We start from the raw sequence: 27,608 nt of genomic DNA on the forward strand, positions 1-27,608 counted from the left end.
ATAAAACAAACTTTTTTAAAAAAAAGAATATTCTTACCTAACATTCAAGAATGTTAGAGCTTGCAGATTTAGAATTGCCTCTGGGATATACCGAATACAATTTTGATACAAGTTGAGATTTTCAAGAGAAACAAAGTGACAGGCTTCTATAGGAATTTCTGAGAGGCGATTTCGTGACAAATCTGAAAGAAAAAAATAAAGTTTAAAATGAGCCCTCAGAACTTTAACATATATCTTTAAATTGGTTGTTGGGAGATGCTTATTCCTTTTGAGATTCCACATGTACTAAAAAAAATCTTACTTTTTGTGAACAACGGAGTTCTAGTGTGTATCTGCCTGCAAATTCCAACAAAGATTATATAACTAAATTCCAAATATTCTAGGAAAAAACAGATCCCTAAAATCTACGTTTCCAAAGACAACACAAAACATGAGATTCTTACAAAAGCAAAACAAAAAAAAATATTTTTCTTCATCAAAGGTTACCAGGATCATGTCAAAAGGACTTAGGAAACAACTCTGTCCTGCTAAGCAAAGATGAGACAATTTGAGTTTCAATGAAGATAATAACTGCAGAGGACTGAAATTCATCATATAATGAACTACGTTAGTTTATAATAACACATCTTTTCCCAACAGATGACAAAAGACCAGTTCCTTATCTTTTAAACTGGTGAATTAAGAAAAAGAATCAAATATTTATCCTGCCTTAGCTCTATGACGGTATCACTGGTAGTGAAATAGGGAGATGAAGTGAGGCATGTCTAAAATCAGAAATCATATGCTTCGCACTAAAATAAACTATCACATATGGCCTTGCCAAGAGAACCACAATTAGAATGTGAACCTAATCAAGCCTCTAGACAGCCCCAAACTTCCAGAAAATGCAGAGGACAAAGAACAGGCTGATACACCATCACTCCATCATTACCCATCTAGAGTTTTCAAAAATTTTTTATTTATTTGAGAGGCAAAGATACATAGAGGGCTCCCTTTGTTTCTTCAGTCCCCAAATGACCACAATAAGCAAGGAGCCAAGAATACCATTCAGGTTTCCCATATGTGTGACAATGACCCAATTGCTTGAGTTACCATCTGCTGTCTCCCAGGGTGCACGTTGGCAGGAAGCTGGAATTGGGAAATGAATCAACTTGGGGCAAATTCAGTCCAATTTGAATTCCTGGTGACTGATTTCAGCCCAGCCCAAGTCTCTGTGTTTTGGACATTTGGGAAGTAAACCCTCTCTTTCAAATAAAAAAATTTGAAAAATAAAATAAACAATTACTTGTTAATTTTGAATAATTAGCTAGCTTTAAATATCTACTTTTAAAATCAGAGTTTTTAAGAGTTCTCTTAAGCTTTGCCACTAAAAAGTATTCATTTGAGGCAGGGAGCAAGTGAGCTGTTTCTTCCTTGATTTGGTTCAATAATTTTTTAATATGCTATGAATTCATAAATGAAGAGACTGAATTAGTCATAAACCATATTATAGATAACACAGTAAGATAATATTAGTTTACAAGGTATATTTCCTGTCATAATCCCTAAAAAAGAAAACTTTTCATCCCAAGAAATACAATAAATGAGGAAAAGAAAAATAAATCTTACCCTTTAGCTAGGAAAAAAAAAGGGGGGAGGGGTGGCACTGGGGTCAAGCCACTGCCTCCAGTGCTGGCATCACATATGGGCGATGGTTCGAGTCCTGGCTGCTCCACTTCTGATCCAGCTCTCTGCTATGGCCTCAGAAAGCAATGAACGATGGTCCAAGTCCTTGGGCTGGGCCCCTGTACTCATGTGGGGGACCTGGAAGAAGCTCCTGGCTCCTGGCTTCTGATCAGCCCAGCTCTGGCCATTGCAGCCATTTGGGTAGTGAACCAGTGGATGGAAGACTTCTCTGCCTCTGCCTCTATTTCTTTGTAACTCTTTCAAATAAATAAATAAATCTTAAAAAATATGTTTTACTTCTTAAACTTTTTTCTAGTTATAAAAGCAATATGTTTTTTTTTTTGTTTGTTTTTTTGTTTTTGTTTTTTTTTTTTTTTTTGACAGGCAGAGTGGACAGTGAGAGAGAGAGACAGAGAGAAAGGTCTTCCTTTGCCGTTGGTTCACCCTCCAATGGCCGCCGCGGCCGGCGCGCTGCGGCCGGCGCACCGCACCGATCCGATGGCAGGAGCCAGGAGCCAGGTGCTTTTCCTGGTCTCCCATGGGGTGCAGGGCCCAAGCACCTGGGCCATCCTCCACTGCACTCCCGGGCCACAGCAGAGGGCTGGCCTGGAAGAGGGGCAACCGGGACAGAATCCGGCGCCCCGACCGGGACTAGAACCCGGTGTGCCGGCGCCGCTAGGCGGAGGATTAGCCTAGTGAGCCGCGGCGCCGGCCAAAAGCAATATGTTTTATCTTCATAATGTAGAAGACTGTACTAAAACATAAAATGTGTTTAAATAGAGTGTTACCCCAGATGCCCCAATGGAGCTCCTACTAACCATAATCCCTTATAGATTTTTGTGATAAACATTTCATTGACAGTTTTACATTTTAGCACTTCATAATTTATAGTTTTGCCTCCTGTGTTATAACATTTCCTGTTAACTGCTGTAATATATTGCTACAAACTCAGTGGTATAACACAAACTTACTAATTCCACAGTTCTAGAGGTCAGAGGTTGGAAATGGGTCTCACTGGGCTAAAATCAAGGTGTCAGTAAGGCCGTGTGAATTCTGGGGGCCTTTAGGGGAGAGTCCATTTCCTTCCATTTCTAGCTTCTACAGACTGCCCACATTCCTTGGCTCATATCTCCATTCCCCCATCTTCAAAGCAGCAAGGTTAGGACGAATTCTCCTCATGGTACCATCTCTATGATTCTCCCTCTTCTGCCTCCTTCTTCCACAATTAAGGATCCCTGTGACATTGTCTGCCCCCTGCATGTGTTTCTGTCCCCTACCCAAGATAATCTCTGATACTTTTCCTATTTTAAGGTCAGCTGATTAGTAATCTTAATTTTCTGTACCATGTACCCTAGTATGTTCAGGTTATAGGGATTAGGATGGGGACATCTTTGAGGAGCCATAATTTTACCTATCACATCTCTGAACTTTCTAAAAGTAGAAGCATACTTTATGTGTATACCTTTGTGACATATTCAACATTTGAGATGTAGCCGCATACCACAGCATTTCTTGCCTTTTCTTTTCTTTTTTTTTTTTTTTGACAGGCAGAGTGGACAGTGAGAGAGAGAGAGAGAGAGAAAGGTCTTCCTTTTGCCGTTGGTTCACCCTCCAATGGCCGCCGCGGCCAGCGCGCTGCAGCTGGTGCAATGCGCTAATCCAAAGGCAGGAGCCAGGTGCTTCTCCTGGTCTCCCATGCGGGTGCAGCATGGGACAAGCACTTGTCCATCCTCCACTGCACTCCCGGGCCACAGCAGAGAGCTGGCCTGGAAGAGGGGCAACCGGGAAAGAATCCCGCGACTTGACCGGGACTAGAACCTGGGGTGCCGGTGCCGCAGGTGGAGGATTAGCCTATTGAGCCACGGCGCCAGCTCTTGCCTTTTCTTAAAAGATTTTTATTTACCTGACATAAAATATTTATTTTATTTGAAGGCAGAGATACACAGAGAAAGAGAGGGAGAGATAGAGAGAGAGGTATTTTTCATCTGCTGGTTCATCCCCGCCCCCCAAAAGGCCACAATGGCCAGGGCTGGGTCAGGCTGAAGCCAGGAGTCAGAAGCTTCATTTGGATCTTCAAGCACTTGGGCCATCTTCCATTGCTTTCCTAGGCACACCAGCAAGGATGCTGGCATTGCAGACAATGGCTTCACCTGCTATGCCACAGTGCCAGCTACTCCTTTCTACTACTTATTCCAATTGTAAACCAATCTCTCTCTCTCTCTCTCTCTCACATACACACATATGTAATATGACCACTATTTTCAAAAAAGATTTACTTGAAAGGCAGAGTTACAGAAGCAGAGAGAGAGAGAGAATCTTCCATCCGCTGGTTCACTCCCCACATGGCCCAACAGCTGGAGCTGGACCAGTCTGAAGCCTGAAGCCAGGAGCCAGGAGCTTCTTCTGAGTCTCCCATGCAGGTGCAGGGGCCCAAGCACTTGGGCCATCTTCTTCTGCTCTCCCAGGCCATAGCAGAGAGCTGGATCAGAAGTGGAGCAGTCAGGTCTTGAACTGGCGCCCATATGGGATGCCAGCACTACAGACAGCAGCTTTACCCACTACGCCACAGTGCCAGCCCCAAGAGCACTATCTTAAAATTTATTTTTTATTTATTTAAAAGGCAAAGAAGCAGAAAAAGAGGTGGTAAGAGTGTGTGCTCCCGTTTGCTGGTTCAGTCCCCAAATGCCTTAAGATGCAAGAGACAGCTGTTGGAGCCCAGGAACTGAACTCAGGCATTTTGGTGAGGGACACAGCATCTGAATCCCAAGCATTATCTTTTTTTTGGGTAAGATTTCTTTATTTAAAAGTCAGAGAGAAAGTTACACACACACACACACACACACACACAGAGAGAGAGAGAGAGAGAGAGATGACTCTCCAATCGGCTGCAATAGCCAGCGCTGTGCCAATCTGAAGTCAGGAGCCAGGAGCTTCTTCCAGGTCTCCCATGTGGGTGCAGGGGCCCAAGGACTTGGCACCATCTTCCACTGCTTTCCCAGGCCATAGCAGAGAGCTGGATCAGAAGTGTAGCAGCCAGGACTCGAACTTGCATCTATATGGAATGCCAGCACTGCAGGCAGCGGCTTCACCAGCTACACCACAGTGTCGGCCCCCCAAGTGTTATCTTTTAATTCCATTTCTTCACAAAACATGAAGTTCCCTCATATCTCAAAGTGAAAATGCTGTGTAATAAAATATACATATTATCAACTTCACCAGAGAATGCCAAAGTTGTACCAAATTACAAATCTACCAGCAGTGCAGAGTTCTTGTGGCTTTAGATCCTCACTAACTTGTTAATTTGAGACACATTATTTTTATTTTAAAATTATTTATTTACTCTGAGAGACAGAGTAAGATCTTCCAGTGTGGGTTTTTTTTTTTACTTTTTGGGGGGGGGGCACTGGCTCATGTCACGGCTGCTTCACTTTTTTTTTTTTTTTTCTTTTTGACAGATAGAGTTAGACAATGAGAGAGAGACAGAGAGAAAGGTCTTCCTTCCATTGGTTCACCCCCCAAATGGCTGCCATGGCTGGTGTGCTGCGCCGATCGGAAGCCAGGAGCCAGGTGCTTCCTCCTGGTCTCCCATGCGGGTGCAGGGCCCAAGCACTTGGGCCATCCTCTACTGCCCTCCCGGGCCAAAGCAGAGAGATGGACTGGAAGAGGAGCAGCCAGGACTAGAACCCGGCGCCCATATGAGATGCCGGCACCGCAGGCGGAGGATTAAACAAGTGAGCCACAGCAGCACCAGCCCTTAAATTTTTTAAAAATTTATTTATTTGAAAGGCAGAGGCAGAGAGAGAAAGAAAGAGAGAAAGAGAGAGAGAGAGAGAGAGAGAGAGACTGACTTCCATCCACTGGTTCACTTATCAAATGGCCACAACAGCTGGAGCTGCACCAATCTGAAGCAAGGAGCCTGGAGCTTCTTCCAGGTCTCCCATGCAGGGGCCCAAGGACTTGGGCCATCTGTACTGCTTTCCCAGGCCATAGCAGAGAGCTAGTTCAGAAGTGGAACAGCTGGGACTCGAACTGGTACCCACATGGGATGCCAGCACTGCAGGTGGTAGCTTTACCCACTATGCCACAATGCCAGCCCTTCCATTACAATTTAACCAGGCAGTCCCTTACGGGATTTTTAACTGCTGTGCCAAATGCCTACCCCAATAGGATTTTTCAAGTTTTGTTATCTAGCCCATTTGTTTCTCATAGAAATATAGAAACAAAACTAGTTTTTGTATGTTGATTTTGTATCTGGTATTCTTGGTAAATGTTTTTATCACTTCATATAATTTTTGGCAGATTATTTTGGGTTGTATATCTATAATTACATGTCCTATAATGAAAGCTTTGATTTATTAATTTAATTTCCTTACTGTGCTGGCTAGAACCTCCAATACAATGCTGAATAAAAGTAGCAACAAAATATCCTTGTTCTATTTCTAATTTCAAAGATTTTCTGTGGGCTAGTGTTGTGGAGTAGCGGGTAAAGCCTCTGCCTGCAGTGCCAGCATCCCATATGGGTAATGGTTCAGGTCCTGGCTGCTCTGCTTCTCATCCAGCTCTCTGCTGGGAAAGCAGTAAAAGATGGCCCAAGTTCTTGGGCTCCTGCACCCATGTGGGAGACTTGGAAGAAGCTTCTGGCTCCTGGCTCCTGGCCTTATCACATTAAGGAAATTCTTTTCTATTCTTATTTGTTAAGTTTTTATCAGTAATGAGTGCTTAATTTGTCAATTACTTCTTCCTCTATCTCTTGAGATTATAAAAATTTTATATTTTATATTAATTATCAAATTACTGTTCACCCTTCACTTCATTATTCTTCTAAATTTTTATTGTTCTTATGAATCTTTCATTTTATTACTGTGAAATTAATATTCTAATATTAAAAACCTTATATTCCAGCTGGCGCCGTGGCTCTCTAGGCTAATCCTCCGCCTTGTGGCGCCGGCACACCGGGTTCTAGTCCCAGTCGGGGCGACGGGTTCTGTCCCGGTTGCCCCTCTTCTAGGCCAGCTCTCTGCTGTGGCCAGGGAGTGCAGTGGAGGATGGCCCAAGTCCTTGGGCCCTGCACCCCATGGGAGGAGACCAGGATAAGTACCTGGCTTCTGCCATCGGCAGCGCGGTGCGCCGGCCGCAGCGCACAGGCTGCGGCGGCCATTGGAGGGTGAACCAACGGCAAAAAGGAAGACCTTTCTCTCTGTCTCTCTCTCTCACTGTCCACTCTGCCTGTCAAAACAAAACAAAACAAAACAAAAACAAAAAACACCTTACATTCCTAAGTCCAACTTACTCACGATGCATTATCCTTCTTCATATTAGCTGGATTAATTCTGTTAATATCAGCTCAAAATTTTTTCATATGTGATCATGAATATGTTTGGACTGTAATTTTCTTTTTGCATACTGTCAGCATCTGATGCCAATATTGTGCGTGCTGGTCTCGTGAAATTTATTGAGTGTACATCTACATTTTTGCAATTAAAAATAATTCTAAAAACTTAATTAAGAAGACAGACAGATGTGAGAGGGAGGAGAGGAAGGGGAGAGCGAGAAAGCTTCTACCTGCTAGTTCACTCTCCAAATGCCTACAACAAGTGGGGCTGGTCTGGGGGCAAAACCAAGAGCTAGAAACTCAATCCAGGTCGCCACATGGGTGGTAGGAACCCAGTAACTTGAACACTTACAATTGCCTCCCAGAGTCTGCGTTAGCAGGAAGCCAGAGTCAGGAGCTAGAATAGGGAATCAAAAGCCAGGTACTTCAATGTGGGATGTGTATGTGTCTTAATTGGCATCACTATTAACTTGCAAGCTAAACACCTACCCCATTATTTCCTATTTTTCTTTTGGTTGAAAGGGTTTATGTAGGTTTCAGATTATTTCTTTTTTTAAAAAAAAAGTTTGTTAGAATTCATTGCTGAAGCCATCTGGGTTGGAGTTTTTCCTTGAAGGAAGATTTTCCACCACTCACTGAATTTTTAAAATATTTCTAAGACTATTTAAGTATTAAATATTAATCAGGGCTGGTGCTGTGGTATAATAGGTTAAGTCTCCGCCTGTGGCTCTGGCATTCCATAAGGGCATAAGGCATCCCATAAGGTTCAAATCATGGCTGCTCTACTTTCAATCCAGCTCCCTGCTCAGTCGCCTGGGAAAGCAGTGGAAGATGGCCCAAATACTTGGGCTCCTGCACCCATGTGGGAGACCCAGAAGAAGCTCCTGGCTCCTGGCTCCTAGCTTTAGATCAGTCCAGTTGTGGCCATTTGGGGAATGAACCAGCAGATGGAAGACCTCTCTCACTGTAACTCTGCCTCTCAATTAACAAATAGAATCTTAAAAAAAAAAAAAAAAGGATTATTTATCTTCTTGAACCAGTTTTAAGTTACTATAGTCTAGATATTTTCTATTGTTATAATTTTAAAATTTTATTCACATACATTCATAATGTCCTCTTTATTTTTAATTTAAGATTTTTATAGCATCTGCTATTTTCACTTCTGATTTTGGCTAGTTTTATCTTCTTCCTTGATCAATCTCACCACAGGCTTATAAATGTCATTAAGTTTTACTAAAGTGTCAACTTTGGTTTTGTTAATCCTGTTCATTGTATGATTTTTATTCTGTTAACTTCTGTTCTTGTACTTACCATCTTCCTTCTATGGGAAGGAATGTGCCACTCTTTTTCTAACTGATTGAGAGGATGCTGCTGTGCTTAGAACATGATTTGGCTCCCCAGCTCTAGTAGACACTTAAACCCAAAGCCATAAGCTAATGGTACTGAGAAGGTGACAACTTGGTTTAATGATGGTACCTAGGAGGTGGGCCTGAGTCCCTGGAGACACCTCCTTGGAAGTAGCTCTCCCCAGAGTTGGTTAAAAAAAAAAAATGCCTAATTGGGCCCTACTATTCTCTCAGCTTCCCAGCTTGCCATGGGATTCTCCCTCCACACACACTGCCACTGACAGACTCAAGCTGCATCAGAACCAACGGTGCCAGCCCAGTCTAAAACTATGAGCCAATATCAAACTCCTTCTTTAATGATTAGCTTGACTTAGGTATTTAGTTGTAGTAATCAAAAGCTGACTAATACAGACAGCCCATTAATGTTTTCTTAAAATTTATTTTATTTATTTTGAAAGGCAAAGCCCAGCCCTGACAATCGTGGCCACTTGGGGAGCGAACCAGCTGATGGAAGACCTCTCTCTTTGACTCTGCCTTTCAAACAAATACATCTTTTTTTCTTTTTTCCCCACAGAGTGGACAGTGAGAGAGAGAGAGACGGAGAGAAAGGTCTTCCTTTTTTCCGTTGGTTCACCCCCCAATGGCCGCTGTGGCTAGCACACTGCGACTGGCGCACCACGCTGATCTGAAGCCAGGAGCCCAGGTGCTTTTCCTGGTCTCCCATGCGGGTGCAGGGCCCAAGCACTTGGGCCATTCTCTGCTGCCTTCCCAGGCCACAGCAGAGAACTGGAATGGAGGAGAAGAAACTGGGACAGAATCCGGCATCCCGACCGGGACTAGAACCTGGGGTGCCGGTGCTGCAGGCGGAGGATTAGCCTATTGAGCCAGGGCGCTGGCCTAAATAAATGTTTTTTTTAAAACATGTATTTATTGGTGGGGCCGGTGCTGTGGCTCACTTGGTTAATCCTCTGCCTGTGGCGCCGGGTTCTAGTCCCAGTTGCTCCTCTTTCAGTCCAGCTCTCTGCTGTGGCCCAGGAGGGCAGTGGAGGATGGCCCAAGTGCTTGGCCGCCTATACCCACATGGGAGACCAGGAGGAAGCACCTGGCTCCTGGCTTCCGATCGGCGCAGCGCCGGCCGTAGTGGCCATTTGGGGAATTAACCGACGGAAGGAAGACCTTTCTCTCTTTCTCTCTTTCTCTCTCTCTCTCTCTCTCACTGTCGGTAACTCTACCTTTCAAATAAAAAAAAAAAAAGATTTATTTATTTGAAAGACAGAGCTACAGGGAGAGGTAGAGACAAAGAGAGAGGTCTTCCATCTGCTAGCTCACTCCCCAATTGGCCGCAATGGCTGGAGCTGCGCTGATCCAAAGCCAGGCGCCAGGAGCTTCTTCTGGGTCTCCCACACAAGTACAGGGGCCCAAGGACTTCGGCCATCTTCTACTGCTTTCCCAGGCCACAACAGAGAGCTGGATCGGAAGAGGAGCAGCAGGGACTAGATAATTATTTTTAAATATATGTATTAAAGCTATAAAATTTTCTCCAAGTACTGTTACTTCTGTATTTTTATATATAGTATAAAATACATTAGAATATGAGAAAATACTTGTTAGAATATTTCCATTTTGATTTATTTCTGTCAGAATGTATTTTTTTTTTTTTTTTGACAGGCAGAGTGGACAGTGAGAGAGAGAGACAGAGAGAAAGGTCTTCCTTTGCCATTGGTTCACCCTCCAATGGCCGCCGCGGCCGGTGCACCACACTGATCCGATGGCTCCTGGTCTCCCATGCGGGTGCAGCATGGGACAAGCACTTGTCCATCCTCCACTGCACTCCCGGGCCACAGCAGAGAGCTGGCCTGGAAGAGGGGCAACCGGGACAGAATCCAGTGCCCCGACCGGACTAGAACCCGGTGTGCTGGCACCGCAAGGCGGAGGATTAACCTAGTGAGCCGTGGCATCAGCCAGAATGTATTTCTTAATTTTCAAATATGTAAGGATTTTCTAGTTACTCTTTAACAGAATGTGTTTTATATGATTTCTGTTCTTTGATATTTATTCAGATTTTCTTTATGATCTGGCATATGGTCAATTTTTATAAATATTACACCTGAGTCTAAAATAAATACATATTCTACATTGGGCTTAATGTTGTAGTTACATATACAGGTCACACTTTTTAATATATTGTTTAAGACTTAACTTTACTGATTTTGTTAGATCAATTGTTGAGGTATATTATAATCTTCCATCATTGTCATTACCTTGTTTCTTTCTGTAAGTCTTTCAATCTTTATGTATTTTTGGATTTTATTATCAAGTATCTAAAACCTTTTAAATGATTGTATCTTTTTGGTGAATTGGGTTTTTAATAATTCTTATCTCTTTATTCATGGTACTGCTGTTTACACAGTTCTGAAAGTTCTTTTTGCTGTTGTGGTAGAAACACTTTGATGTCTCTCTCCCCTCTCCCTTTTATTCTGTTGCTGGCTTGAATAAGCAGGCTGCCTTCTACAATTCCAAGGAAATGAAATCTGAAACAAACTGAAGGAGGTTGGAAGCAGATCCTACCGTGCAAGCCACCAGAAGAGAACACAGCCCTGGCCAATAATGTGATTGCAGTCTTGCAGCAGGCCAAAAGACATGCCTGGACTCAAAGAAATGTGAGATGCTTCAACCTGCTAAGTTTCTGGTAGTTTTTTTCTTTTTTTAAATTTTTTTTATTTTTTAGATTTATTTTTCCAAAAGGTAGTGTTACAGGGAGAGATTTTCCATCTGCTAGTTCACTCCCCAAATGGCTGCAACAGCTGAGACTGGGCAAGGTCAAAGCCAGGAGCCTGGAACTCCATCAGGGTCTCCTAAGTGGGTGGCAGGGCCCCAAGGACTTGGGTCATCTGCTCCTGCTTTCGCAGGTGCATTGGCAGGGAGCTGGTTGGGAAGTGGAGCAGCCAGGACTCAAACCAGCACTCATATGGGATACCAGCGCTGCAGGTGGTGGCCTAAGCAGCTGTGTACAACACCAGCCCCTAATTTATTATAAAGTATAAGAAACTTAATATTTCTACAGAATATCTGTTTTTATTCTTAATTTTTTTTGGACAGGCAGAGTGGATAGTGAGTGAGAGAGAGAGACAGAGAGAAAGGTCTTCCTTTTGCCGTTGGTTCACCCTCCAATGGCCGCCACGGCTGGCGCGCTGTGGCCGGCGCACCGCGCTGATTCGAAGGCAGGAGCCAGGTGCTTCTCCTGGTCTCCCATGCGGGTGCAGCATGGGACAAGCACTTGGGCCATCCTCCAGTGCCTTTCTGGGCCACTGCAGAGAGCTGGCCTGGAAGAGGGGCAACCGGGACAGAATCCGGCGCCCCGACCAGGACTAGAACCCGATGTGCCGGCGCCGCTAGGCGGAGGATTAGCCTATTGAGCTGCGGTGCCGGCCTATCCTTAATTTCAATGTTTCAGGATCTTTATGTTTTAATGTGTTTGTTATATATAGTAAATACATGATTTTTATTTTTTACTGTTATCTGACAATCTACTTTTTAAAAAAATTTTATTTGAGAGAGAGAGCTTGTTACAGAGAGGGAGAGACAGAGAGAAATGTCCTCCATCCACTGGTTCACTCCTCAAATGGGCACAATGGCCAAAGCTGAGCCGATCAGAAGCCAGGAGCTAGGAGCCTCTTCTGGGTGTCCCACGCAGGCGCAGGGGCCCAAGCACTTAGGCCAACTTTCACTGCTTTCCCAGGCCATAGGAGAGAGCTAGATCAGAAGAGGAGCAGCTGGAAAACGAACTAATGCCATTACGGGATGCTGGCGCTGCAGGCAGCAGCTTAGCCTACTGTGCCACAGTTCTGGCCCCTGACAATCAAATTGAACTGAAACATTCAGTTAATATTTAGCATAATTCCCCATATATGAATTTTAAAGGATTTTGTTATTTCTGACAGATGGACTTCATTGCCCTTTGAATATCGTTGCTCTTTCCTTACTTTTTTTTTTTTTTTTGACAGCCAGAGTGGACAGTGAGAGAGAAAGACAGAGAGAAAGGTCTTCCTTTGCCGTTGGTTCACCCTCCAAAGGTTGCCACGGCCAGCGCGCCACAGCTGGATGGCCCAAATCCAGGCCAGCTCTCTTCTGTGGCCCGGGAGTGCAGTGGAGGATGGCCCAAGTGCTTGGGCCCTGCACCCCATGGGAGACCAGGATAAGCACCTGGCTCCTGGCTTCGGATCAGCGCCACAGCCGGCGCACTGCTCTGATCCGAAGCCAGGAGCCAGGTGCTTATCCTGGTCTCCCATGGGGTGCAGGGCCCAAGCACTTGGGCCATCCTCCACTGCACTCCCAGGCCACAGCAGAGAGCTGGCCTGGAAGAGGGGCAACCAGGACAGGATCCGGCACCCCAACCAGGACTAGAACCCGGTGTGCCGGAGCCACAGGTGGAGGATTAGCCTATTGAGCCACGGCACTGGCCTCTTTCCTTACTATTAGAAACTAAACTGAAGGCCAGTGCTGTGGTGTAGTGGGTAAAGCCACAGCCTGTAGTGCCAGCATCCCTTATGGGTACTGGTTTGAGTCTCGGCTGCTCCACTTCTGATCCAGCTCTCTGCTATGGCCTGGGAAAGCAGTAGAAGATGGCCCAAGTCCTTGGGCCCCTGCACCAATGTGGGAGACCCAGAAGAAGCTTCTGGCTCTGGATTGGCACAGCTCTGGCCATTGTGGCCATGTGGGGTTTTAAACAGCAAATGGAAGACCCCTGCTCCCCCTCCCCCGGCCTCTCTGTAACTCTTCCTTTCAAAAGAAAGAAAGGAAGGAAGGAAGGAAGGGAGGAAGGAAAGAAGGAAGGAAGGAAGGAAGGAAAGAAGGAAGGAAGGAAGGAAGGAAGGAAAGAAGGAAGGAAGACAATAAACTGTTCAAAACTGTAACATACCAGCTAGATCACTGACAGATATTACTAATTTCATTAATCATCAAAGATCAAACTAAGGAAATAAACCTAGGGCTGGCCCAGGCCAAAGCTAGGACCAGGGAATTCAATCTAGTTATCTCACACAAGTGGCACAGACCCAAGTCCATGAGTCATAACTGCTGCTTGCCAGGGTGTGCACTAGCTGGATGTGGGACTTGAACCCAGGCACTCAGATATGAGATGCAGGCATCCCAAGCTATATCTTTTTTTTTTTTTTTTTGGCCGCCGCTGCAGCCGGCGCACCGCGCTGATCCGATGGCAGGAGCCAGGAGCCAGGTGCTTTTTTCCTGGTCTCCCATGGGGTGCAGGGCCCAAGCACCTGGGCCATCCTCCACTGCACTCCCTGGCCATAGCAGAGAGCTGGCCTGGAAGAGGGGCAACCGGGACAGAATCCGGCGCCCTGACCGGGACTAGAACCCGGTGTGCCGGCGCCGCAAGGTGGAGGATTAGCCTAGTGAGCCACGGCGCCGGCCCAAGCTATATCTTAACTGTGGTACCAAATACCTGTCCCAGTATACTCTGCTTTTTTAAAAAGATTTATTTATTTATTTGAAAGGCAAATTTAAAGAGGCAGAGGCACAGAGGGAGAGAGAGGTCTTCCATCTGCTGATTCACTCCCTAAATGGCTGCAATGGTCAGGAGCCAGGAGCTTCCCTGGATCTCCCATGCAGGTCAGGGGCCCAAGGACTTGAGCCATCTTCTACTGCTTTCCCACGCCATTGCAGAGAGCTGGATTGGAAGTGGAGTAAACAGGACTGGAACCGGTGCCCATGTGGGATGTTGGCACTGTAGGTAGCAGCTTTATCTGCTATGCCACAGCACTGGCCCCTATACTCTACTGTTAAAAAAAAAAAAAACAAAAAACACACACAAATAAAACAAATAGAAAGTTAATTGAAATTTATATTAAATGTGTGAAATAGTTTCCTTATTCTTAAGTGAGGTAAAGAATGGAAAGGGGGGGTCTGGAACTGTGACGTAGTGGGCCAAGCCTCTGCCTACAGAGCCAGCATACCATATGGGTTCTGGTTCGTGTCCGGGTGCTCCTCTTCTGATCCAGCTCTCTGCTAAAGGCCTGGGAAAGCATTAGAAGATGGCCCAAGTCCTTGAGCCCTTGTACTCATGTGGGAGACCTGGAAAATGCTCCTGGCTCCTGGCTTCCGGTCAGCCCAGCTCTAGCCATTGCAGCCATTTGGGGAGTAAAGCAGCAGATGGAAGATAATCTCTGTTTCTCCTTCTCTCTTCGTATCTCTCTGCCTTTCCAATAAAGTTTTTTTTTTTTTAAAGCTACCCAGTCTCACAGAAAGTATTTAATAAATCTCTACATTATGAGAGTAGACAATATGTCTGTTTTGGTTGAAGAAATAATATATAGTCCAGACTAAAAATACCTTATTTTCAAAGAGCTAAACATTTAGCTAAAATAAATCAAATCCAAAGATTGAGGGGAAAATCTGTATGTTTACCAAACTGTATAGAGAAATATTTTATGATAAAAAAGACAAGAAAGATTACAGGGGCTGGTACTGAGTGCAGTGAGTTAATCCTCACCTGCGGCACCAGCATCTCATATGGGCGCTGGTTATAGTCCCAGCTGCTCTGCTTCTGATCCAGCTTTCTGCTATGGCCTGGGAAAACAGTAGAAGACGGCCCAAGTGCTTGAGCTCCTGCACCTGTGTGGGAGACCAGGAAGAAGCTCCTGGCTCCTGGCTTAGGATCAGCTCAGCTCCAGCTGTTGCAGCCATCTGCGGAGTGAACTAGCAAGATGGAAGATCTCTCTCTCTCTCTGTCTCTCCCTCTCACTGTCTGTAACTCTACCTCTCAAATAAATAAATAAACAAACTTAAAAAAAAAGAAAGATTACAACTGCAGAATAGTATTTTAAGAATATATCCAGTGTCAGAATCATGACACAGCAGCTTAAGTTGCCACTTGCTATGCCACCATTCCATGTGGAAGCAGGTTCAAGTCCTGGCTATTCCACTTCCAATCCAGGTCCCTGCTAATGTGCCTGGGAAAGTAGTGGATGATAGCCCAAATTCCTGGGCCCTTAACACCCATGTGGAAGACCTGGATGGGGTTCCAGGCTCCTGGCTTTGACCTGACCCAGACTCAGACACTGCAGTCATTTGGAATGAACCAGATCATGGAAAATTTATTTTAACTCTGCCTTTCAAATAACTAAATCTAAAAACGTATATAATATAACGACTTTGGCTCTCTTTATTCATTCTGAAGTATAAAATATATTTTAATTTGTGAAATTCTCCTTCTTAGTCAAAAGTATCCATGTATATTTATCTATTTACTTATTATCTGCCTGGCCTCATGGATTTTCATTTTATTCAATGGTTAATAAAATTTATTAAACTCCTTATTCCTTTGTTGCCCAAATTGTCCCAAATTGGCTAGGGGAACTCCTCTTTGGGCTAGCTCCTGCGTCTTTTTGATATGTCACCTTCATTTTTTGGGTTGTGTTCCTTTAAATACTTCCTTAAATTCTGGCACAACAAGATGTTCCAGGTTTATCTTGCAGCTTCCTTGTCTGAGTTCTGGAATCAGCAAAATATTTCTCAGGCTTGTGTATTAGAAACTTCTGTTGCAAGTCAGATTTGGGTGAGTGGGGAAGAGGAGAAACCATCAATCCTGAAGAAAGTTGTAGAATTCAATGACTCTTGTTCTTTTTAGCCACTACGCTTTGGAGTGGTCTATTAAACAGCCATCAAAAAGCAAAACAGAAATTGGTACTTGGAAGCAGAGAGCTGATGTATGAAAAAGCTAACCACTGGCATGGGACTTTGAACCAGCAAGCAGATAGTAGGCCTAACAGGGCTTCTCAGAGTCCATTAGTAAAGGCTGCAGGGTGGTAAAAAAAAATGCTCCTGAAAGATGGAGAAAAAAGGCACTCTAACTCTAGTTCTACTCTGGAAGAACAATTAATTAGAGAAATTATAACCTGCAATAATGTAGTAGATTATAAAGGTACCTAATGGATTTAAATCACCATAAACCTATGTGGCTATCTGCTGTGAAACTGAAATTGAGAAGAAATGTATGACAACAAAGATAAAATACATATTTGTCCTTTTCAAATAATGTGATAAAATGAAAGATATAACCTAATTTTTAAAAATCCTTTTAGTTTCCTTAGGAAAGAATGTGAATTTCTATACAGAACAGGTTCTGGGTCACTTATGTTTGGAAAATAGACCCATTGTAGACTCTACAAAGTCTGGCCTACTTCTTACAATATTTTCTTTCCTCCTTTTTTATATTTCTTCTTTTATCTGCCAAAAAAGAGTTTTCAAAACCATACCCTAGACAATAAAATTGGGAGACAAACTATTTCTTACTTGAGATAAATATACAGCCATATTTTAGTTCTGGCTCTACTGTCTAATACCATCTTTTTTTTTTTTTTAAGATTTATTTATTTGAAAGATTTACAGAGAGAGAGAGAGAGAGAGAGGTCTTCCATTCGCTGGTTCATTCCTCAATTGGCTGCAATGGCTGGAGCTGCACCGATCCAAAGTCAGGAGCCAGGAGCTTCCTCCGGGTCTCCCACATGGGTGCAGGGGCCCAAGGACTTGGGCCATCTTCCACTATTTTCCTAGGCTACAGCAAAGAGCTGCAGAAGTGGAGCAGCTGGGTTTCGAACCGGCGCCCCTATGGGATGCCGGCACTACAGGCCGTGGCTTTATCTGCTATACCACAGTGCTGACCCCTCATACCATCTTAGTCTCGAGAACACTTAAGAATCTTTGATGCTAGAGTGTGATGCTTTCAACTATTATTCCTTGCAAGAAGCATATAAGAGGTTTCTTCTTCTCTCTCCAGCTAACTGTTCAATACCTTTATAATTTATGAATCAGGAACAGCTGCTCTCTCTTTTCTGGGGATAAACACAGAAACCAAAGAAGTATCAGTAATGGATTCTTAAAGCTGAAGAAAGCTTTAGGGAAACATTAATTAACAGACATGGCATTTCTCCCCAGCAATTTTATGTCTGTTTTTGCTTAAGGTTGTGAAAGTCACAAGGTCCTGAAAAAGAATATAATTATTTTACAGATGTGATGTTGCAGGCCGGCACCGCGGCTCACTAGGCTAATCTTCCGCCTGCGGTGCCGGCATTCCGGGTTCTAGTCCCAGTCAAGGAGCTGGTTCTGTCCCAATTGCTCATCTTCCAGTCCAGCTCTCTGCTGTGGCCTGGGAAGGCAGTGGAGGATGGCCCAAGTGCTTGGGCCCTGCACCTGCATGGGAGACCAGGAGAAGCACCTGTCTCCTGGCTTCGGATCAGTGCAGTGTGCCAGCCGCAATGCGCCAGCCATAGTGGCCACTTGGGGGGGTGAACCAACAGAAAAGGAAGACCTTTCTCTCTCTCTCTCTCACTGTCTTAACTCTGCCTGTCCAAAAAAAAAAAAAAAAAAAAAAAAAAAAAAAGATGTAAAGTGCAGATATGATATTACTCACTTCTCATAAGGTAGAAAAAATTTTTTAAAATAAAAAATTTTTAAATATACTTGATTTGTTATAATAGCTTGTTAACTTAATAATAATTTGTTAACTTAATAATAGCTTTATACATTAAATATCTTAAAGGAAAATAAGTTTATATGTAATGTTTCAACATTTAGGTCAACAAAATCTTTATTTGCTTGCAGAGAAGTCTATCAATTTTGCCCTATTCATTTGCAGAGAGTCACACTGTTATAATCACCATTCTTCACTTTTTCTAAATTCCCTGGAGCAAGCTTTTTTTTCAAACCAATGTCTTTAAAAACAAAAAATCACATGAGGCAGAGAGAGAGCAAGAAAGAGTTCCTATCAGGGCCAGCATTGTGGTGTAGCAGGTTAAGCCTCCACCTGAAGTGCCAGCATCTCATATGGGCAACGGTTCATGTCCCAGCTGCTCCACTTCCAATCCAGCTCCCTTCCAATGTGCTTGAGAGGGAAGCAGAGGATGGCCCAAGTGCTTGCATCTCTGCACCCACCTGGGAGACCTGGGAGAAGCTCCTGCTTGGCATAGCCTCGGCCACTGTAACCACTTGGGGAGCAAATCAGGGGATAGAAACCTCTTGTCTCTGTCTCTCTTTCTCTCTCTTTCAAATAAATAAAATAAACCTTCAAGAAAAAAAAAAATACCCTCTCATCTACTAGTTTACTCCCCAAATGTCCCCATTGGTGAAGCTGGGTTAAAGCTGGGAGCAGGAAACTCAATCCAGGTCTCCCACATCAGTTGCAGGAACCCAATGACTTGAGCCACCATTGCTGCCTCCCAGAATCTACAAGACCAGAGAGCTGGAGTCAGGAGTCAGAGTAGTGAGTCAAACCCAGTCTTAACTGTTAGCCTAAATGCTTGCTCTCCAGTGTCTGCTTTGTATACTGAAAGTGCCCAAGATCACTCCTCCTGACCTACCAGGTCTAATTTTCATACTTTCACCCACATTCTCCTCATTCTCATGTAAGCTATCAGAAAAACTACCTATCTGAATAACAAAGTAAGTTAAATTCAGTGGGCTAAAAAATTACAGATTTTTTTTTTTTACATTTAAATCTAAGTCCTCTACACCTACAACAAATCAGCCTGAACTCATTCAGTCCTATAGAGTTCTTCAGTGTTTTTCCAGCCATTGTGTATGAACAAACCTCATTTAAAAAATAGAGGTTGGGGTGAGCATTTGGCCTGCTGGTTAAGCTGTCACTTAGAAAATCTTCATTCCACATTAGAGTACCTGGGTTTGACCCCCAGCTCTAGCTCATGATTCCAGTTTCCTGCCACTGCAGGCATTTGAGGAGTGAGCCATCAGATTAGATCGCAATCAATAGCACCCCCCCCCCCGCTGCCCCCGGCCAATTTCCGCTGCCTCTCAAATAAAAATTAAAAACCAGATGTTTTGGCTATTGTGTATTGCTTACTATCATCAATGTATACAGTCACTTTTTTGGCATTTCATCAGCTCACAATAATCTATTTCTTTCTCTCATTCACAGGGGCTGACCCCTTTTTCCTTCCCAGATTTTCAGGCATATTATCAGTGATTCTTAACCTCAGAGACCGTCAATGCAAGTTAACACTAAACTTTGGGCTCCCCTAAATCAGGATAACTTTGTAAACTCCTGCCCCTTCTTCAAGAGTCATCTCAAGCATTTTCTTTTTTATATTTATTTTGACTTGTCTAGGCACTCAAAGGATTGTCCCACTGTTCTGTTCTTCCACTATAAAAATTATCACATGGTAATGTGATTCTTCATTAGATTATGAATTCCTTGAGATCAAGAGCTTTGTATCTTTAACAACTAATGCAATACCTGATACTTGAACTTATTAATGGGTCAACTTTTTTGCTAGAATTAAGTTAACTTGTGCTAACATTAAATATGTCATGCTGATCAAATGTCTAGTTCGCTACTTTATGTTTTTTATTAAAAACTGAAAGATTATTTATAAAGGAACAAAATCTTTAGTTATGGCTCCATTAAGAGAAACACCACGCAGGATCTGTAGTAGAGAAAATGTAGGTGACACACCTACATATCAAATCAGATCATATCCAGAGCCCCATCTCTGAAAAATAAGTTTAAACTAAAAGGAGTTGGGGGAGACATTTAGCCAAGTGGTTAAGATGCCTATGTCCTGGCTGGCGCCGCAGCTCAAGTAGTTAATCCTCCGCCTGCGGCGCCGGCACCCTGGGTTCTAGTCCTGATTGGGGCACCGGATTCTGTCCCAATTGCTCCTCTTCCAGTCCAGCTCTCTGCTGTGGTCTGGGAGTGCAGTGGAGGATGGCCCAAGTCCTTGGGCCCTGCACCCGCATGGGAGACTGGGGGAGGCACCTGGCTCCTGGCCATGGCGGCCATTTGGGGGTGAACCAACAGAAGGAAGACCTTTTTCTTTCTCTCTCTCTCTCACTGTCTAACTCTGCCTGCCCCCCCCCCCAAAAAAAAAAAGAAAAAAAAAAAAGATGCCTATGTCCCATATCAGAGTACCTTGGTTCAACTCCAGATATCAGTTCCTAATTCCAGTTTGTTGCAAATGCAGACTTCAGGAGGCAGGAATACAGTTCAAGTAATTTGGTTCCTGTCACTCACATGGGAGGCCTGGATTTGTTCTTAGCTCCTGACTTCAGTCCAGCTAGTCCCAGACATTAAGGGTATCTGGGGAATGAACCAGTGGATGGCTGCTCTCTCTCTCTCTCTGCCTCTAAAATAAAAAAATTTAAAAAAACAATTCAGGGCCGGTGCTGTGGTGCAGTAGGTTAAACCTCTGTCTGCGGTGCCAGCATCCCATATGGGTGCCGGATTTAGTCCCGGCTGCTCCTCTTCTGATCCAGCTCTCTGCTATGGCCTGGGAAAGCAGTAGAAGATGGCCCAAGGCTGGCACCACAGCCCAATAGGTTAATCCTCCACCTGCGGCGCTGGCACACTGGGTTCTAGTCTCGGTCAGGGCGCCGGATTCTGTCCCGGTTGCTCCTCTTCCTGTCCAGCTCTCTGCTGTGGCCCGGGAGGGCAGTGGAGGATGGCCCAAGTGCTTTGGCCGCCTAAACCCATATGGGAGACTGGGAGGAGGCACCTGGCTCCTGATCAGCGCGGTGCGCCTGCCGCAGCGGCCATTGGGGTGAACCAACTGAAAAGGAAGACCTTTCTCTCTCTCTCTCTCTCACTGTCCACTCTGCCTGTCAAAAAAAAAAAAAAAAAAAAAAAAAAAAAAAAAAAAAAAAGGAAGAAGAAGAAGATGGCCCAAGCACTTGGGCCCCTGCACCTGCACGAGAGACCTGGAAGAAGCTCCTGGTTCCTTTCTTCGGATTGGCCTCAGCTCCAGCCGTTGCAGCCATTTGGGGAGCGAACCAGTGGATGCAAGTCCTTTCTCTCTTCCTCTCCCTCTCACTGTCTGTAACTCTACCTCTTAAATACATAAATAAAACCTTAAAACAAAACAAAACAAACAAACAAAAAAAAACTTGGGGCCAGTGCGGTAGCATAGCATGCAATGCTGCCTGCCACCTCTAGTGCTGGGATTCCATATGGGCACTAATTCGAGCCCCTACTGCTCCACTTCCGATCTACTGCTCTGCTATGGCCCGGGAGTGCAGTGGAGGATGGCCCAATTGCTTGAGCCCCTGCACCCCCTGTGGGAGACCAGGAAGAAGCTCCTGGCTCCTGGCTTTGGATCTGCGCAGGTCTGGCTGTTGCAGCCAACTGGGGAATGAACCAGTCAGTTCTATCTCTCTCTCTCTCTCTCTCTCTGCTGCAGAGATTAGGGGAGTAAACCAGCAGATGGGAGCTCTTTTGCCAAAATAAATTAAAAAATTTTTAAAAATCTAATGTGTTATTCTCAAAGTAGGAAAGAAATGTAATCTGCTCTTTTTAGTGATATGTACCTTAAAAATCTCTTTAAAATTACAATATTTTCTAATAATCATATATTGTGCCTCAGCAATAAACTGAATAATATACATATTACAGAAACAAAAGTCCAAAGTATTCTTGAACTCTGAATCTCAAAATTAGTCTCACAACTCTGTAACAACTATGAAACAGTGTTTATTAACTTCTTTCCTTCCTAACCTTATTTTTCTTTGTCAGGGAGAGAAATAGTTTAACATTTTATTCTATTTGGTTATATAATTATGAAACTAGGACTTACTTCTTTTAAATCAGAATGATTAAGCCAGGAAAACCTAGATGCATTCCAGCCCAAACACAAATTAATGTTTTCAACAGTACGGCATTTATTAAGAAATGCTGGCTTTCAAAAGTCTTATGTTCTTCTAATAATTCCTTTAGGCTATCCCACACAATGACATCATCCTTACCAAATAAAGCCCATTATGCAACACCCCCTACACAGTACCATCACTTTCTAGAAGAACAGACTACTATGAATGACTAAAAGCGTCAGAGATTATGACAAATATCTGAGTTCATAATTTTCAACACTGAACAATGTGAAATTTAAAAGAATATTATTCCTATAAAATAAAGAATAATATTCTTTAATAGTAAAAACTGGCATATTCAAATTACCAAAAAATTTCTAAAACACACATTCAATATGAAAGTAAAAAGCCAAATTCTAAAGGAATGTTAAGTCCCTAAAGAATTATATAAAAGTAACAGCTTAAAATATTGATAAGCATTTAACAAATGACTTTAATACTATTTATGGTGCATCTCACGGACTAAAGAATACCATGGAGAGAAAGAACACAAAGTTGTCCATTAAATGAAAATACTGTGATGACAAATGACACTTTAACACTTTTGAAATTTTTTCTTTAAATCTGCCACTTTAAAAAAAAATAAAGTATTTCCTTTTTAATTTCAACTATTATGCCATTCTCTTAAAATTTCCTTGAAAGTGAATACAATAAAATTATCTTATTTTAGATATTAATATTAATTATGTAACCCAGAGAGGTCATAAAAATGATTTTCTAACATTTTTAATTTAAAAAGTCATATTATTTTTATATAACATTGGGGTTATCTTTTAAAAACTTTTAAATTTTTATTTTTGTCAAGTAATTGAATTTATATACTTAAAAGCACCAATTAGTTCTGCTTTTGGGAAGATGGAACAGACAGATGTACTTTTTCCTACTCCTTCACTGAGTACAACTAAAAATCTTGGACATTACTTATGAAACATACATAAGAAGACTAAAAGCTTGAGGGATGACAGCTGGGGACCTCCAGAACTCAAAGGACAACAGCGATGAATTCCCAGGATTTTCTTTTTGTCTCAAATTTTCCAGGCTTGAAGCTATGCAGCTAACAAGTCCAAGGTGGCAACCCAGAAACACCAATGGGCAGAGACAAAGAAACAGTCTGCTCTCTCTAGCCAAAGGATCAGGAAAGGGGCAGCTTTGCTAGATAGGACACTTCTATACAATAACTGCTCTGCTTCAGCCAAACACCTCAGAAAAAAAACGTGGCCTCATCCTTACCCAAGCCAGCAAATGCTGACTGGGGAGCTGAAGCTACCCTTGTCACACTGAAACAATGCATTTCAGCATCTCTTACTCTCTTCCCACTGGGGTAGTATTAGGAGAAAACCAAATAAGGAGTTGGAATTTTCATCTCTGATGGAAGGTAATGAATCCCCCTTCTCTACCAAGAATAGGTCAGTGGAGACCATATAGGGAGCCTGGACTTCCACCCTGACCAGCAGTAACATGACTGTTTATCATCTAACTCATGTGGGTCAGAGAAGGCCTAGTAGAGGGTCAGACCTGTCACCACCACCCAACATCAACATTCCCTGCCCCTGTGGAATCAGTAGCAGGGGGCTATGAGAATAGTAATGACATACTTCTACCCCTTCCAGCCACGGAGGTACCATGGGAGAGCTGGTGAGGAGCTGACACTCCCTACCTGCACAGCAGAAACAGGATTCCTTCCTGCATATTCAGGTTTCCACGAATGCCTAGCAGCAAACCTGGATCTCTGCCTTCACAGGGCAGTCATGAGGAAGCCACCTTCCTCCCCAGGCAGAGTGGAAACCAGTTAAAACAGGAGCGTAAGTTTCAACTTATACTACCAAGTACCAGAAAGATCTCAAACTCAAGGAAAAAAACAATCAATAAATGTCAAAAGTGAAGTGAAACATTAGACTACCCTAAAAATGTTTCAGTGAGCAATTGTAAACTCTCTTGAAACAAATGAAAAACAAAGCCTCAGCTAAGAAATAAAATATGAAGAACCAAATGAAAATTGTATAACTAGAAAATAGGATAACCAGGGCTGGTGTTGTGGCACAGGGTACTGATTCAAGACCTGGCTGCACCACTTCAGATTCAGCTCCCTGCAAACATGTCTGGGAAAGCAGCCCAAGACAGCCCAAGTACTTGGGCCGTGGCACCCACGTTGGAGACCTCGATGCAGCTCCCAGGTCCTGGCTTCACTTCAGCATGGCCCAGCCCCAGCCTCAGCTGTTGTGGCCATTTGGGGGAGTGAAGCAGCAGATGGAAGACCCCTCCCTCCCTCCCTCTCTCTCTCTCTCTCTCTCCATCCCTCTTTAAAGAAAACACAATAACCAAAACAAAAAACTACATGGATGGTTCCAACAGAAGGAAGATATAGAGGAAAGAATCTAAATACTGGAAAATAAAACAATGGAAATTAAAAATCTGAATAATAGAAAGTAGATCTGTGGGACTACAACAAAAATCTGATTTTCATGTCATTAAAAGTCCTAGAAAGGGGACAGCTCTGTGGCTTAGCAAGTAGAGCCGCCACCTGCAGTGCCAGCATCCCATATGGGGGTGAGTTTGAGTCTTGGTTCCTCCACTTCCCATCCAGCTCTCTGCTATGTAAAAATAGTAGCAGAAAGTAGCAGAAAATGGCCCAAGTGCTTGGGGCCCTGCATCCGCATGGGAGACCTGGAAGAAGCTCCTGGCTTTGGATCAGCTCAGCTCTGGCTGTTGAGACCATCTGGGGAGTGAACCAGTGGATGCAAGACCTCTCTCTCTGTCTCTGCCTTTCTGTAACTCTGCCTTTCAAATACTTAAATAAATAAAATCTTTAAAAAAAAGAGTCCTGGAAGAAGAGAAAGAAGATGTTGCTAAAAAACAAGTTGAAGAAATAGTATCTGAAAGTTTCCTAAATTTAGCAAGCCACGAACCTACCGGTTCAAGAAGCAGAGCAAACTCCAAACAAGACAACCTCCCATCCCCCAAATACACCAAGACACATTCCAATTAAACCAAAAACTGAAGACAATGAAAAAAATCTTAAAAGCACTGAGGAACAATTGAAATGAAAATAGATTTCATATCAGAAACAGTGGATGGAAGACATATGGCAGCAGCACACATCTTACAAATACTGAGAAAAAACTTGCTTATCCAAAATCATATGCTCACCAAAACATCCTTCAAGAGTCAAAAGAAAATCAAGATATCCTCAGATGAATGAAAACTAAGAGATTTTATTGCTAGCAGACCCCAACTAAAAGAATGGCTAAAGGAAGCTCGCTGAACAGAAAGATAAAAGAAAGGAACTTGGGGCCAGCATTGTGGCTTAGCAGGTAAAGTCATCGCCTGTGATGCGGGCATACCATGTAGGTGTTGGTTCGTGTCCCAGGTGCTCCACTTCCAATCCAGCTCACTGCTAGGTCTGGGAAAAGCAGTGGAAGATGGCCCAAGTACTTAGGCCCTGCCACTCATGTGGCAGACCTCCTGGCTCCTGGCTTTGGCCTGACCCTGCTGGAAGATCTCTGTCTCTCCATTTGGGGAATGAACCTGAAGCAGATGGGAGATGTCTATGTCTATCTGCCTTGCACATAAAATAAATAAAAATTTAGAAACAAAAGGTTAACAGCTACAAAGCCATGCAGACTAAGACTGCTTTCATTTTTGTATCTAAATGGGACATAAAGAATACAAAGGACATACAGATTAAAGATGCAAGTGAATAGATTTATCTCCTAGGTGTCTCCCATATCTATTTATTTTTATTTTTATTTTTATATTTTTGACAGGCAGAGTGGACAGTGAGAGAGAGAGACAGAGAGAAAGGTCTTCCTTTGCCATTGGTTCACCCTCCAATGGCCGCTGCAGCCGGCACACCGCGCTGATCCGAAGCCAGGAGCCAGGTGCTTCTCCTGGTCTCCCATGCGGCTGCAGGGCCCAAGGACTTGGGCCATCATCCACTGTACTCCCAGGCCACAGCAGAGAGCTGGACTGGAAGAGGAGCAACCGGGACAGAATCCGGCGCCCCGACCAGGACTAGAACCCGGTATGCCGGCGCCAAAAGGCGGAGGATTAGCCTATTGAGCCGCGGTGCCGGCACCTCCCATATCTATTACAGAGGTCTGAAATGATTTCTATTCTGAACTCATGCAACCTTCAGTCTTACATTAATGGTATTTTTTAAAGATTTATTTTTATTTATTTGAAAGACAGTTACAGAGAGAGGTAGAGAGAGAGACAACGAAACAATCTTTCATCCACTGGTTCACTCCCCAAACAGCCAAAACGGCCAGAGCTGAGCCAATCCAAAGCAAGGAGACATGAACTTCTTTCAGGTCTCCCATGTCGGTGCAGGGACCCAAGGATTTGGGACATTCTCTGTTGCTTTCCCAGGCACATCAGCAGAGAGCTGGATTGGAAGTGGGGCAGCCAGGATTCAAACCAGCTCCCAAATGGAAGGCCAGCGCTGCAGACCAGGGCTTTAACCCACTGCGCTACAGCGCTGGCCTCATGTTAATGGCATTAAGTGTGTGGAAACTTACTCTATGGTGTTTACAGATGGAGTTGTTTTTTTTTTTTTTTTAATGTTTATTTATTTATTTGAAAGGCAGAGTTAGAGAGAGAGAGAATCTTCCATCAGTGGTTCACTCCCTAAATGGCCACAAAGGCTAGAACTGGGCCAGTCCGAAGTCAGAAGCCAGGGACTTCTTCTGGGTCTCCCACATGGGTGTAGGGGCCCAAGCACTTGGGCCATCATCCACTGCTTTCCCAAGTGCCTTAGCAGGGAGCTGGATCAGAAGTGCAGCAGCAGGGAATCAAACAAGAACCTGTATAGGATACCAGCACCACAGGCGGCAGCTTTACCTACTATGCTACAGCATAGGCCCCACAGGTGGAGTTTATGAAAGTGATTAGATAAGATTAGGTCCTTAGGTGAAGCTCCCATGATTGAATCTTGGTGACTTTATAAGGAGGGGTGGAAAAAAAACACAGATACAGACAGACATACTTACTCTTGGCCTTTTGCCATGTGATCCTCCATGCTGCCTGAGAACTCTGCTAACAAGGCCATTGCCAGGTGAGGGCCCTAAGATTACACACCTCTGGAAAGTATGAACTAAGTAAACCTTTGACCTTTATTGCTGCCTCAGGTATTTCACTACAGTAATGGAGCTCATTAATACAGAGGTCATCCAGAATATAGTGGCTTATGTATCTAATGAAGAATAAGAAATCAAACCACTTGATACCTTTTCTATCATTAGGCTGAGGGAGAGCCAGGTCATCATACCAGGGTCTAGTTACCATTTATAGGACAATTCTTGCTGCACAACAGCCACAGTTTCATGATCCTATCTTATTCCCTCACCAATCCTACAGCAAGTGTGAGAATGCAAGCCCTTCACACTGCCACTCTAAAATTTCCTAACAAGGTGCCCTTCTTTTCATTACATGGGACATTTGGTGGGCCCCTTCAATCTAGACACTCGTGTCCTTCAGTTTTGAAAAATTGTAATGAATTGTTTTCCTCCTCCTCTGTTTTCTCTTTCTGGAACCAGAAAGATCAAATGTCTTAGCTCCTAGACTACAATATCCTTCTCTCTTTCCTTTTACCTGTC

General features: G+C 43.6%; 1 protein-coding gene across 32 annotated transcripts in view; it reads right to left on the minus strand.

Annotated features, from left to right (window-relative positions):
• Positions 1–27,608, minus strand: part of LRCH3 (leucine rich repeats and calponin homology domain containing 3) — a 129,034-nt gene that overhangs the window by 74,652 nt on the left and 26,774 nt on the right. For all 32 annotated transcript variants that reach the window (XR_016233151.1, XR_016233150.1, XM_089331887.1 and 29 more), the window contains exon 2: positions 38–182. Coding sequence is in view for 30 of the 32 variants with exons in the window: in XM_089331887.1 (XP_089188013.1) it covers positions 38–182 (145 nt within the window). In the remaining 2 variants the exon portion in view is untranslated. The remainder of the gene's footprint in view (positions 1–37; positions 183–27,608) is intronic.

This window comes from Oryctolagus cuniculus, chromosome 4 (assembly GCF_051225735.1).
Source record: "Oryctolagus cuniculus isolate XC-2025 breed Fujian yellow rabbit chromosome 4, ASM5122573v1, whole genome shotgun sequence".
In the NCBI taxonomy this organism is placed as follows: domain Eukaryota; kingdom Metazoa; phylum Chordata; class Mammalia; order Lagomorpha; family Leporidae; genus Oryctolagus; species Oryctolagus cuniculus.